The 12,115-nt window shown below is 47.8% G+C and overlaps 6 protein-coding genes across 6 annotated transcripts; 2 read left to right on the top strand and 4 right to left on the bottom strand. All coding sequences in view use genetic code 12, as the record gives it.

The window, feature by feature from the left end:
• Positions 1–2,788: 2,788 nt before the first annotated feature.
• Positions 2,789–3,805, bottom strand: ARG3 (ornithine carbamoyltransferase; the record flags this gene model as incomplete). The annotated part of the gene is made up of 1 exon (XM_025483543.1): positions 2,789–3,805. The coding sequence occupies one exon, from the start codon at positions 3,803–3,805 to the stop codon at positions 2,789–2,791; it is 1,017 nt and encodes a 338-aa protein (XP_025335778.1).
• Positions 3,806–4,743: 938 nt separating this feature from the next.
• On the bottom strand, positions 4,744–5,571 carry CXQ87_005113 (uncharacterized protein; the record flags this gene model as incomplete). The annotated part of the gene is made up of 1 exon (XM_025483542.1): positions 4,744–5,571. One exon carries the CDS (start codon positions 5,569–5,571, stop codon positions 4,744–4,746), a length of 828 nt encoding a protein of 275 aa, XP_025335777.1.
• Positions 5,572–5,727: 156 nt separating this feature from the next.
• On the top strand, positions 5,728–6,630 carry CXQ87_005112 (DNA-directed RNA polymerase III subunit; the record flags this gene model as incomplete). Its single annotated transcript, XM_025483541.1, has 1 exon — positions 5,728–6,630. The coding sequence occupies one exon, from the start codon at positions 5,728–5,730 to the stop codon at positions 6,628–6,630; it is 903 nt and encodes a 300-aa protein (XP_025335776.1).
• Positions 6,631–6,847: 217 nt separating this feature from the next.
• Positions 6,848–7,672, bottom strand: POP4 (RNase P/RNase MRP complex subunit; the record flags this gene model as incomplete). Its single annotated transcript, XM_025483540.1, has 1 exon — positions 6,848–7,672. The coding sequence occupies one exon, from the start codon at positions 7,670–7,672 to the stop codon at positions 6,848–6,850; it is 825 nt and encodes a 274-aa protein (XP_025335775.1).
• A 328-nt stretch (positions 7,673–8,000) lies between these two features.
• Positions 8,001–9,353, top strand: CXQ87_005110 (putative lipoate--protein ligase; the record flags this gene model as incomplete). The annotated part of the gene is made up of 1 exon (XM_025483539.1): positions 8,001–9,353. One exon carries the CDS (start codon positions 8,001–8,003, stop codon positions 9,351–9,353), a length of 1,353 nt encoding a protein of 450 aa, XP_025335774.1.
• Positions 9,354–9,697: 344 nt separating this feature from the next.
• CXQ87_005109 (urea carboxylase-associated family protein) lies at positions 9,698–10,597 on the bottom strand (the record flags this gene model as incomplete). Its single annotated transcript, XM_025483538.1, has 1 exon — positions 9,698–10,597. One exon carries the CDS (start codon positions 10,595–10,597, stop codon positions 9,698–9,700), a length of 900 nt encoding a protein of 299 aa, XP_025335773.1.
• Positions 10,598–12,115: the final 1,518 nt, after the last annotated feature.

Below are 12,115 nucleotides of genomic sequence, written 5' to 3'. Positions count from 1 at the left end.
ACCCCCGCCTTTCTCCATATGGAGGGGCCCCATATATGCTTTGGTAAGACCTTAAAAAAAAAGAGAAATTATAAAGCACCTTTGACTCACGCAGCGCTACTAAAACATCACCGGATCTTTGTGAGTTACCGTTCTCCACTGCTTCTGCAGTACACCCACCTCCACCGGCTGGCGACAAATATCGCTTTTGTGACCGGAACGCTCGTTTCACTCAGCCTCCAGGCCGACGGTGCAGATTCCGGGGACTCTGGGGAATTGCAGAACTTTTGTGGACGATAGTGTTTTTTGAAGCTCTACTGGTTGGTATATTGCTTTTGAAAGTGAAGTGGGCTAACAATTTTTTGTAGATTAGGCGGGCGGGGCTTGGCTGGGCTTTAGAGAGGTTCGGATGAACTGGAATATCTGGAGCAATCCTGGTTGCAAACAGTTGGGGGCGACTGCAGACAACCTGAGACGCTAGAACTATTGCAACTGGCCGTAAATTTCTTTTTCCTGCCAGATATGCGTGATCAGATGCTCGCCTTGGAACGTTGCTCTCCTATACTCCAGGGTGGAACTACGAACGGAGTGATTTACTATGGGCATGGCAAAGTGGGTGGATCTTTTCCGGAAAAATTATTTTTCGCCAGAGCGGGGGATTTGCAGGGCCCGGCCAATTCAGCGTCATCACGCATGCCTCGGATTAACTGTGCAGAGAGCAGGGCGCCCACGCGGCGACGTGCACCAAGATTTTCCACATTCTTTGTTTTTTTCTCGGAAACTGTCCACTACCGTGTTGCAACTCCCACATCTGTTAAAAGGATATGAGCATTGTTAATTTAAGCGAGGATCATTGTGGAAAAGAAACTTGTTTTGTGAGGTTGGTCCTTGCTGACTAAACGCATCAGATCATGCCATTACTAAAGTTTTTCCGGACCGGGAAAAAAGCTCAGTCAATCTGTCGGATGCATTAAGTGAGCTGCACTTACGTGAGGTTTGTTTGGCCTACCACCGGCCGAGCTGCCGAATGTGGTCATGGCTGGCGCTTACTGCGAGACGAGCAAAAAAAACGTGGAGGGTTTTCCCGCACTGTGTGCAGTCCGTACATAACAAACCGCCAGCACCGGAACAATTCTTGGCCGCGATTGGTAATCATGCCCGGCGTGAATTGCCTCCAGGCCCAGAAAAGTTTCTCCGGACGGGGGTGCGGAGCCTGTGGGGCCTGCGGGGACTAGACGCGGCATGGCGTATACGTTAGGCTTTGTTCGCAAAAAAAAATTTTTCCGGCCCTGTCTCTGCTGCATTCTCGGAGTATTCTCCACCGGTCTTGTTTCTAGACCAAAGGTGAGGGAGTTTTTCCGTGTCGTGTCTCGCTTTCGGGTTTCTGAATTCAACTTGTATCCGATTTGCATAAAAGTGGTGTGAGGAGATCCCCATTGCCATCATGTTACTCCTAATGGCCAAGACATGGAAGATTGCAACTTCCGGTACCCTTGGCTTTCAACCATATACGGAGCTAGGCAGTGGTGATTTAGCATATTTGACGGCGCACCCCTAGGGATGTTGTAGATGTAGTATTATTATGATTTTGGAAATCTCCGTAATCGGAATACATTCTTTTCATTTGTACCCGCCTTTGGGTAAATTCTGAATTCGTAAAGGTGATCGAAAATGCAATGGTTACGAGTTGAAGGCTCGGCAATCAAGCCTAGGTGGGGGATCGCCCATCGAAAATCCATGCAAGGTCTACATCGGTTGATTCTGGCTGGTTGTTGCAGGAGGGTGATGTCTAGTACGTATCACAAAGGGGAAAGTGATGATATGAGGAATTAGTATTGACGAGCCTCTTTTTGTGCAAGTTCGTTATATGTCAAGGCAGTAATACTAATGTATTGAGATTTGGCTTCAAGCAGTGGGTCTACTGGCCAAGAAGTGCATTGGAGCCTTGATATACAGCCCAAAGACCTACCTAAATTGAAGCAAAAGGAAGCTAGTTTCAAAACCACTCTGAGTTGGTGTACCCTTAATATAACAGTTCAAATTGCTCAATACTCCTTCCAGATAGGATAAGGAGTACGTTGGAAACGATTGAACGTGTCAGGTATCACTAGAGCTAGTTCCCTGATTTGAGGAAGGACACTTACACGGTATAACAGGAAATTCACGGTTTCTAGAATATCAGACAAGAGCCGCTTTATGGGAATTCCTGGTAACGTAACAGATCACAACAAACTCAATCCATGTTCGAGTGCTTTGAGTCCTCTTTCTTCGGAGGCCAAGCAAGTTATATCCAAGTGTTATTCGTAAAATACTAGGGATGCAAGCATCCTAACAGAAACATACCGATGGAGCCTTTTCGATGTGCAGATCGAACTCAATTCCACAACAAAACGGCCGTTTCTCGGGAGTCTTTCCCAAGCTCGAGAATGTCTGTCACGTCGAGATGCCACACCACAAAGTGATGCATTTGTCTGTCGGTATGAAGCTCACGAGATCTACGGCTTTCCCCACATACTCCAAATCGGAATCCGAAAAATGCAGGGCTATACTGCTCAAGTAGAAGCGGTTGCCGTTTTCGACGCCGACCCATTGCTTGCAATGCGTTCAAGGCTCTATGTTAGGGCACAGCGGAACCGCAGCAGCAACTTCATTCAACGATAGCTACTCCAAAACCCTACATTGTATATCTAGGGGAAGGTTGTACCAAGGACTGAAAAGCCCACCACGGGATTCCTCAATCTCCAAATGACCATATCGTTCTGGCTCCATCCTACAAACCCTAACACTATGCCTCATTACTATCCATTATTTACTTCAACAAGTCGCCCTTGTTGACCACAAAAGCCTCGATCACAGCCATGGCCGCATATAAACGGTTCTCCGCCTCCTCAAACACAATGGACTTGTCGCTGTAGAAAACATCATCAGCAACCTCCTCAGGGTGTCTGGGCAAACAGTGCATGAAACGCCAGTCCTTGTTGACGCCTGCATCGCTGACCATTTTCTGTGTGATCTGGTAGCCGTCAAACTGCTTGAGTTTGGCTTGTTTTTGCGATTCCTCTCCCATGGAGATCCAGGTATCCGTGACAACGACATTGGCGTTTTTGAGAGCCTCGGCGGGGCTGTTGACCACCTCGAAAGTGACTTTTCCGTTGCTTTCAGAAACCAACTTTTCAGCATCGTCCAAAATCACCTGCTCAAAGTGCACCAGGCTGGGAATCGACACTGAAACAGAAATGCCCATTTTCAAAGCAGCAATGGCCAAATCGTTGATCACGTTGTTGGCGTCTCCGATCCACGCGAGCTTGAGGCCCTCCGTACGTCCGAAAGCTTCCTTGATACTCAAAAGATCAGCAATCGCCTGAAGTGGGTGGTACATGTCGCAAAGGGAGTTGATGATAGGAACGGAGGAATCCTTGCACAAATCCTGGATGTCCTGGTGCTTGTTGACACGGGCGAAAATGCACGACGTCATCAGCGAAATAACCTTTGTTGTGTCGTACATCAGCTCGTTGACACCAAGCTGGATATCGTCTTTTCCAAGAAACATGGGTTGAGCACCAAAATGGGCTGCAGCGCCTTCTGTGGAGATTCTTGTTCTGGTGGATCTTTTTGAAAAAAGAAGGGCAACGACTTTCCCGAGAAGCTTGTCGTGGTTCTCCTTGATCTGGCTGATATTGCCATTTTTCACCACCTTCTTGAGGGCTTCGGCTTTGCTAACCAAAGATGCAAATTCCTCGTTGCTGAGCAGCAGAATGTTCACTAGGTGGCGTGGGGTCGTCATTTGGGGCTTTGCTATGGACTGACTGAAGAAACGCTTGAACATGGGAGACGGGGAAAAAGATGGGGTGGTTTTCCTGGCTTATATGGTGGAGGATTGACTCATTCCCAATCGGGCAATGGCGTGCTAAGCGCGGTCAAAGATCTATGGGCGGCGCACGACCGAACCCTGATTGGCCCAAACGGGCTTTTCCAGGCGGCGTTGTAAGAGTCATAGTGCGGGAGGACATTGTGAGGCTCGGTTATTGGTGCTTCTTTGTGCTTGGTGGTGATGTAATGCGTGAAGCATCAGAGTCAGGATTGGGAGTAGGAGGTCACAAAATAATGGTAGGATTTGGAAAAAAGGGATAAAACAGAAGGAGGAAGACTTTTGAAATGTAGGAAAATGATGCCTCCTCGAAATCAGTATTAGTACGATGGTTTTAGGGCTGGAGATGATTCAAGTATGCAGGTTATAGTCAGAGGTAATGCCATTATCGTAGTACTTATCAGACCGAAGGGAATTTTTGATAGCATGTTGGCCAATAGCCGAGTAATTCTCATCAGATCACAAAAGTTGAAAAATACAGCTTGTGTTCATTTATGTGTGGTGGAGTTCCTTAGTAGTAGTCATCGTCAACTACAATGAGACACTTTCCTCAGCATGCTTTGTTCGAAAACTATTTGAGCTCCAGCTCGAAGTGTATTTTTTTGAACTTGAGCCGGTGACTTTTGGCACCATAGATTGCCAACACGGAAGTATTGAGCATTGGCACGACGAAAGGAGCTATCGTAATCTAGCCTGCTAGATCACTGGATGGCTGTGGTTGGAGAATGTGGATCTTTTCGTATGAATGGAGGAACTAGAATGCAAACTCCCATGTTCCCATTTTCTTAGTAACAATTGGAACCAGGATCTTTCTCTAGATCGAACCCTTGCTCATTCAACTGGTAACCAATTCTTCGCTCCACTCTGCTCAACGTCAAAATCTTCAATTGCCTTCCTCACGCATAGAGCAGCATCACATCCACGTCGTCTTTCTCATCCTTCCCCTCCACAACCTCCTTGGTCTCGCCATTTCTGTACAACGAACGAATAAAGTCCGCCACCGTGCCGAAAATGCCTCTTCCACTTTCAGCGCCTCTGAGAACCTCCTGCTTCTTCGCCTCCATCGCTTCAATACGCAGCCTGGAAGCCTCAGCCTTCATCCTAGCACTATCCACCTGTTCCTGAGCTTCCTTCGTGATTCTACCAACTTCAGCCAAATACGCCGAAACCAGACTAGGCAATTCGCCCCTGGGCGCCTCCTCCATTTCCACATCATCCACGATTTCCGTGAAATACTGGTCTGGATCCGCCAGCGGAGCCGTAGTGTATTCCACGTTTGGAACGTCCATTTCGTGGTCAGAATCGCTCAATACCTGAGGCTTTCCATCATCGCTGATATCGTCGTACTCCTTCTCGTACTCTGTTTTGATTTCCACGGGTTTCTCCCGAAAATGGGACTCCTTCAAGGAGAAGGTTTTGGCTGGATCTGGAAGAACAGTATAAGCCAAGCCGGCATTGCTCGAAGGAGTGGAATCTTCCACTATTAAAGGGGAGTTCACATCTCTCATTGAATCCTCCTCATTCTCGTCTTTCTTCAAGGAACGGTACCGTTGTATCCTCTCCATGGTTCTGGAGTTACTCTTCTGTTCCACAACATTCACCCGTTTTTGGACATTTTCCGTTTCCTCCTCATACACCCTTTTCACTGCCCGGCCGCCCTTGGCCTTTTTTTTCTTGAAAACAGGCCGCTTCACCTGTGGTGTTTCTTCATCACTAATATCCATCTTGAGATGCGCATCGAAAAATCCAACTACTACTTGATCTACTCCACAGCTTAGGTTCACAAACCACAAAAAAACAACAACATATCCACAAATCCCCCGAAAATGGACCCGGCTGATATACTCCACCAGCGTATGCTGGAAGCTCCCGCCAGCAAGATGTTCACTCAGGAGGAGCTTCTAGACCTCATGAACGAAACCGACTTGTCCAAGCTTTTGGCAGTCACACAGAGCCTTTTGAACCGCAAAATGCTCAAATTGGCCAAAATCGGCGAAGATCTCCGATTCCAGGCGATTCTGGCGCTGGAAACGAAAAAGTTGACCTCGATGACCGACGATGAACAAATGATCTACTCCTACATTGAAGCTTCGGGAAGAGAAGGTATCTGGACAAAGACACTCAAGGCCAAAACCAACATGCACCAGCACATCGTCATGCGGTGCTTGAAGCTGTTGGAGCTGCAACGTTACATCAAGCTGATCAAGTCCGTCAAGCATCCTACAAGAAAAATCTACATGCTTTACAATCTCCAGCCGTCCATTGACGTGACTGGTGGTCCGTGGTTTACGGATTCCGAGCTCGATACGGAATTTATCGACTCTTTGCTCACTGTCGTGTGGCGTTTCATAGCGCTGAAAACGTTTCCTCTGGCTTTCCAGGAACCTCAGGCCAATGTGAATGTTTTCTCCAGCGTGTACCCTGCGAACCACACCGGGTTTGCCAGTCTTGACGCTGTCATGGATTTCATTACCAGCAACAAAATCACCAATATCGACTTGGCCCTCAACGACGTTCGTTCCCTCTGTGAAGTGCTCATAATGGACGACAAGATCGAGGTTGTCAGAGACACAGCTGATGTGTATAAGGCCACGTGGCAGCTGGTTCTTGAAGCTGGCTACGGAAGGGCCTACAGAGAGGGCACTTTAGATTCTGAGCAGGAGAAGTTCTTGAAGGAGCTAGACGCTGAGAACCAGTTCAGTCTTTTCGACCACTACTCTGTGATCAACGCACAGGTGAACGAGGATGACGTGGTGTACCTCGATCTGTGGCTCCGGGCCTAGACTTTGTTCATAGACGGCTCCATTTTGAGTCTGGACCAAAGTCACATTAAGCATCCAAAACACTACTAGCATGAAATTAATAAAAGGCGTTTTCGAAAGCGAGGCCGGTGGCCAAAGCAGTACTAGCATGAAATTACTTAAAGGCGTTTTCGTGAACCAAGGGCACACAGGCAGCTTCCCCGGCAGCTATATACAAAGTCTATAATCCATAATTTCCCTAAAGAATGTCCTTCACATTGTGGGCCTTGAACTTACGGCCAGAACGGTCCGTGGATCTGTGCTCGAACCTGGAACCCATCAACGTGAAACCAATAGTCTTGTTGTTCGTTTCCACATCAAAACCGAAAAGGGTGCCTTCTTTTGCAAGCGAACGAACTCCTCCTAACTTTTCAGCAGCCGAAACCGTAGGTCCATCTTCCTTATCCTTTTTCTGCTGAACTACAACGAAAAACGAGTTCTGAGCATCATGCAAAACAATCCCCTCGATTCCAACCAAATTACGGTTTCTGGACTCAAGCACACGCATTTTGCAACCGTGGAAATCAGCAGTCGATAACTTGGGCAATGCCATGTTGATGTTGGGTTTCTTATTCTCTCCAAAAAGCAAGTCCACCATGTAATTGTTCCAGAGCTTGTTGAGCTCTATGTAGTCTTCGTAAACGGGAATCTGAAGGCGTGCTGTGAGTTGGTCAATGTTCATATTGGGGTTCAGCTGGACGTATCTTTCGCCTCTAACTTGCTTGGTCTTGGTAGTTTTGAGGTACTTCCTAAGAAGGAATCTCGTGTTGCCCTTGCGTTTCTTGGGAATACGTTGACGCCTTGGTCTTTGGTCCTTTGAGTCTTTGGAGTCCTTCTCAGACTCCTCCTTCTTTTCGTCTTTTGAGTCTCCGTCTTTGGAGTCTCCTTCCGTGGGAACGAGGGGAAGAAACGGTTTCTGACCTCCAAAGACGGAGTACCTTTTATCGAGTATCTCGACAATCTGGGAGGTAGCATCGAAGCTTCTGCTGAGGAGGTGTTTTTCAACGGAATTGTCTCTGTCCATGCTGGTGTATTGGTGTTGTGGGACAGGAGTCAAGAGGTGACGTAGAAAAGGTAAACTTTGTTATGTGGACCTCAGGGAATTGTCTGTATTGTCAATCTCCAGGTATGCACTTGTAGAAAACGCGATGTAGCGATGAGCACTATGTAGTGACCCAACAAAGCAATGGATTCTGGGAAGCCCAATTAAATTCGATGTATGTTTTCTTGAAATAAGCTAAAATCGGTTTTCAACCTCAAATTGCCAAATTGCTTGATATCGCCTTTTTGCTGACTCCCACTGACTCCATACCCAAACTGTTGATGTCTTCCTACTTCGCACACTTAACAGTATGCTCAACAGGCTTCTACGAACCTTGCCTGTAGTTCGTACTGCACAGGCCAGACGGATCCACGTGCCTTTTCAAGATGACCTTACGCCTGCCGACGATGAACTTTTCAACTTGGACGGCTTCCAGGACTACAAGGAACTGCCGGATGTCATAGCACACAAAAAACGGTTGGGTCTAGGATCTGACGAAGAACCGGTCGAGCGGAAGCCGGAGCCTATGAAAGAGCAACTTCTGGCCTCCTCGTTTGTGGAAGCTACAAGAAAAAAGCAGCCTTTGGTGTTTGTGTCCAGATTGACCAACCCATACCTCAACTTGGCTATCGAGGACTATGTGTACCATAACATGCCTGTGCCAGCTGCAGGAGAGGCCAATTGCAACAGACTCATGTTCTACGTGAACCTGCCGTGCGTGGTTATTGGAAAAAACCAGAATCCGTGGCGAGAGGTGAATATGCCTTTGCTCAATTCGTTAAGACTACCGATGGTGAGAAGAAGGTCTGGCGGAGGCACGGTTGTGCACGATACGGGGAATATTAACTACTCGTTCATGACCACGAAGGAGGCGTTTGACCGCCAGGCGTTTGCTCGTGTTGTTTGTGAATCTACAAACAAAATAGCCCAGGAGGATAAGCGAATCATGGTTACGGAACGAGGCGACATTGTCACGATCAAGGACCAGTTGAAGGTGTCTGGATCGGCCTATAAGCTTACTAAAGGGCGCCTGTACCACCACGGAACGATGCTTCTCAATCTGAAGCTCGATGTTCTTCGGCAGTTGCTTCATCGAGAAGAGCTGCTCGGGAGTATTGTCAGTCTGGCTTCTGTGGAGTCTGTGAAGCTGCCAGTGACGAATTTGCATTTGGACAAGGAAGAGTTTATTGAAGCGATCAGCAGCGGTTTCAGGGATGCTTATGGGATTGTGGAGGAAGCGAAAGAGAAAGAGCCAGAGGAGATGAACGAGAACGAGTTTCTCGGGCTTCAGGACTTTGTGAATGCTTTTTCGGAGCGTCAGTGTGAGATCTTCGTTGTTGACGAGAATACCGAGCTTCCTCAAGAAATCGAGGCCATGAGAAACGAGCTCACCCTGTGGGAGTGGAAATTCGGCTCCACGGCTAAGTTTACCCACCGTTTTGAGAAGAAGGAGCGGGGTCTCGCTGTTGAATTTGAGGTTGTGAAAGGCCGCCTCAAAAGCATGAGCGTAAGTGGTGAAGACAAGGACATAGAGGCCATGGAGTTTCTTCAGACCATGTTGGATCGTGAGGGTGTTCCATACACGGGAAGTGATGTTGCAGGGTTTATTACGGATGACGAACTCAGCGAATGGCTTGGAAATGCCATCGACGGGCTGTCCTGACCTTGCATTTGGGAGCTTGAAGACGATGGAGGTGGTATCCTGGATTACCATCCAAAAGCATGTAATTAGAAAAATTAGACCATTGACAGGAGCCTAGCCGAAGAGGTTGTACGACACAGTGGCTCAAGCTCTACGAATGTACTGTTTTATAGATCATAGAATTGGACCCCATTTCACCAGCACTACCATCTTCCACCAGCTGTCTATTCTGTCAACCACTATTTACTCTATCCTGTCCTGGTGAAACACATCCTAGACTGTCCAGACCGATTCAATCGACGCCAATCAGTCAACCAATTTTATCCATCGCAATCCGAATTTCAGCCTAAATGGCATTTCCTGGCCTACGCCTGGTAGACAGGCTGGTTGAAGCCGTGACGACCCTTGTAGGGCGCATACTCGGGCTCCTGCCACCCCTTCAATACCTCCTCCTCGTCGTCCAACTTGTAAATCTCCAATCCCAACGGTCTGCAGTTGTCCACCATTTTCGTGTCTCCACCCTCCGTTTCACCCCAGTCCCAATTGCTCAAATCCCCGCCAGGACATGCCGAAATCGCCACAAGCAACTCCTGCTCGGCAAACATCTCGAAGTAGTCCTCCTTCAGCGCAGGGCAGGTTTCCATGAAATACTGGTCCTGCTCGGTCAAACCAGTCACCTGGAAAACGTTCAAAACGTCGTGAACGTCAAACTCCGTGAGTCCATACGGCAACACCGCTCGGGTCAAGTTCGAGTGGCAGTGGAAATCGTTATCCTCGCCAGAAATCAACTTGTCCACGTACGGATCACACCTGGTACCCAAGGTATCGTGAACCCGTCCACCCCATTCGTCGTGACGACCTCCCAAAGTGTCGGCTGTGATGGTCACAAGGCGCCGTAAAAAGGGCAAAATCGACCACAACCGGTCGTGCACGGAAACATGGGCCAGGTGGAGCTGTCTGGTTCTAGCAGCCCAGAAACGCTCTCTTGGGTTGTGGTAGTTCCAGATGTTCAAGTCACACACCTGGGGGCCTTCTGGCGTTGTCAAGCGAATGACCAGTTTTGCCGGAACCCTGACGGCGATACCCAGGCGTCGCGCACACAAGTGGGATTCGACTTTTGTCTTTTTGGCTTTTGCAATGCGGTTGTAGAGGTCCTTGTCGGCGTAGATTTTGGATCCTGGTTGGGGAAAATAGGCCGCTTTGGGCTTGGGCAAGCCGTAGGTGGTGCGGTCGGGCCGCTGGGAGCTGATGGAGTAGTCTGTCATGAAAAAGAAGAAGTAGGTGGTGGAAATGTGGAGGTGAAAAGTTGGAGAAGGTGCGGAATGTGGAGTGGATCTGCAATGTGCCCCAGCCGGTCGTTTGAGAGAGTTTAGAGGATAGAGATGGTTTTAGGGGATTAGGAAATTCAAGAGGATTGAAGGAAAGTTTGGATTTTGTATACTTTTGGGTGTGATGTTGGTGATGTTGAGAAACGTTGACGGTTTGGTATGGTGGGGTGGTGATGGAGGATGTGGGGTAGATGAGATGAGTGAGGTGATGAGAGATGAAAGAGGATTCAATTTGAAATAATCTGGGATTGTCAAAATTTCTATCAAATTGGCCGTTTGGTGAAATTGAGTTGTGATTGAATTTGCAGGTTTGTGATTCATTGGCTGGATTGGCTGCAAACGCGGAATATGTAGCCAAGAGTGGAAAGTTGGTTGATGTGGGTGGAAGTCATGAAAAGTGATGGAGGGACAATTGTGCAAACTTCAAATTCTTAGTCTGTTTTCAAAGCTGGAGAAATTGAGGAAAGCCAGATTGTGTAGTTGGTGTTTTGTGGCATCTGGAAGTGCTCCTAATGGCGGTTGACCATTTTAGGATAGTCCACACGAGGCAGCGAGTTTTCATAGCCCTACCACGACAAAACATGATTTAGAAAAAAGAGAGGTTTCTGATGGTCTTGATACGTCCATGGCCTCGGCAGTCAGAATAGAGTTTGATTTTTGAGCCAATAACAGGCCTCTTTTGTTAGTGCAACTATACCTTTCGTTCAAGACCCATGGGATACCAAGTTAAATAGGTGGCTAATCTAGAGACTAAAATAAAATCACTTGAACACCATCAAAACTTCAATATCCGAGACCTTTAACTCCTTTATAATTGGGCCTGGTAGCCCATCTCAGTACCTCAGATACGGCCGAGGTACGGCCGAGGTGTTGCCGTGCGAGGGGACTAAGAGGGGAGACGAAAGGCAAAGTCATAATCTCCAATGACAAGAAATCATGAAAGATCCCAGAATTGTGGAAGTTTCGGGTATTTATCTCGGCGTCGGGGTAGGTGGGGCAGGTGGGGTATGTGGTTGCAAAAGAGGGGCACCCACGAGGGGCAGACCCGGGATCACAACATCATTGTAGATACCTGAAATGATTCCTTTCATGTGAATCGGCATGAGAAGAAGGAAAGAAAAAAACCGCTTTGGAAGAATCAAGGTATTTCTATCAACGACCAAAGCCTCCATAGCTGAGGCCCCGATCCCTCAATTCAAGCAAAAAGGCTAACATCAAAATCCGACAGTCTCGCATCCACAGCTTCTCCGAGACCCTTAACCTTCTGTGGCGTCAGGGAATGCGTTCCCTTGCAGCGTTTCGCCTAAACGAAATGAAGATGTCCAACAATAGAGAAAGTCACTTCAATCAGCAGAACTTTGACCAATTGGGCTACTATTCAAAAGCTAAGCCTTAAAAATGGCATATTATACGTAACCATGGCATATAGCCTCACCCTGATCTCCAAGATAACAG

The sequence above is a fragment of the Candidozyma duobushaemuli genome, assembly GCF_002926085.2.
Source record: "Candidozyma duobushaemuli strain B09383 chromosome Unknown G_B09383, whole genome shotgun sequence".
Classification (NCBI taxonomy): Eukaryota; Fungi; Ascomycota; class Pichiomycetes; order Serinales; family Metschnikowiaceae; genus Candidozyma; species Candidozyma duobushaemuli.
The sequence above is the reverse complement of the archived record's forward strand: the minus strand, read 5'-3'. Positions and strand labels throughout refer to the sequence as shown.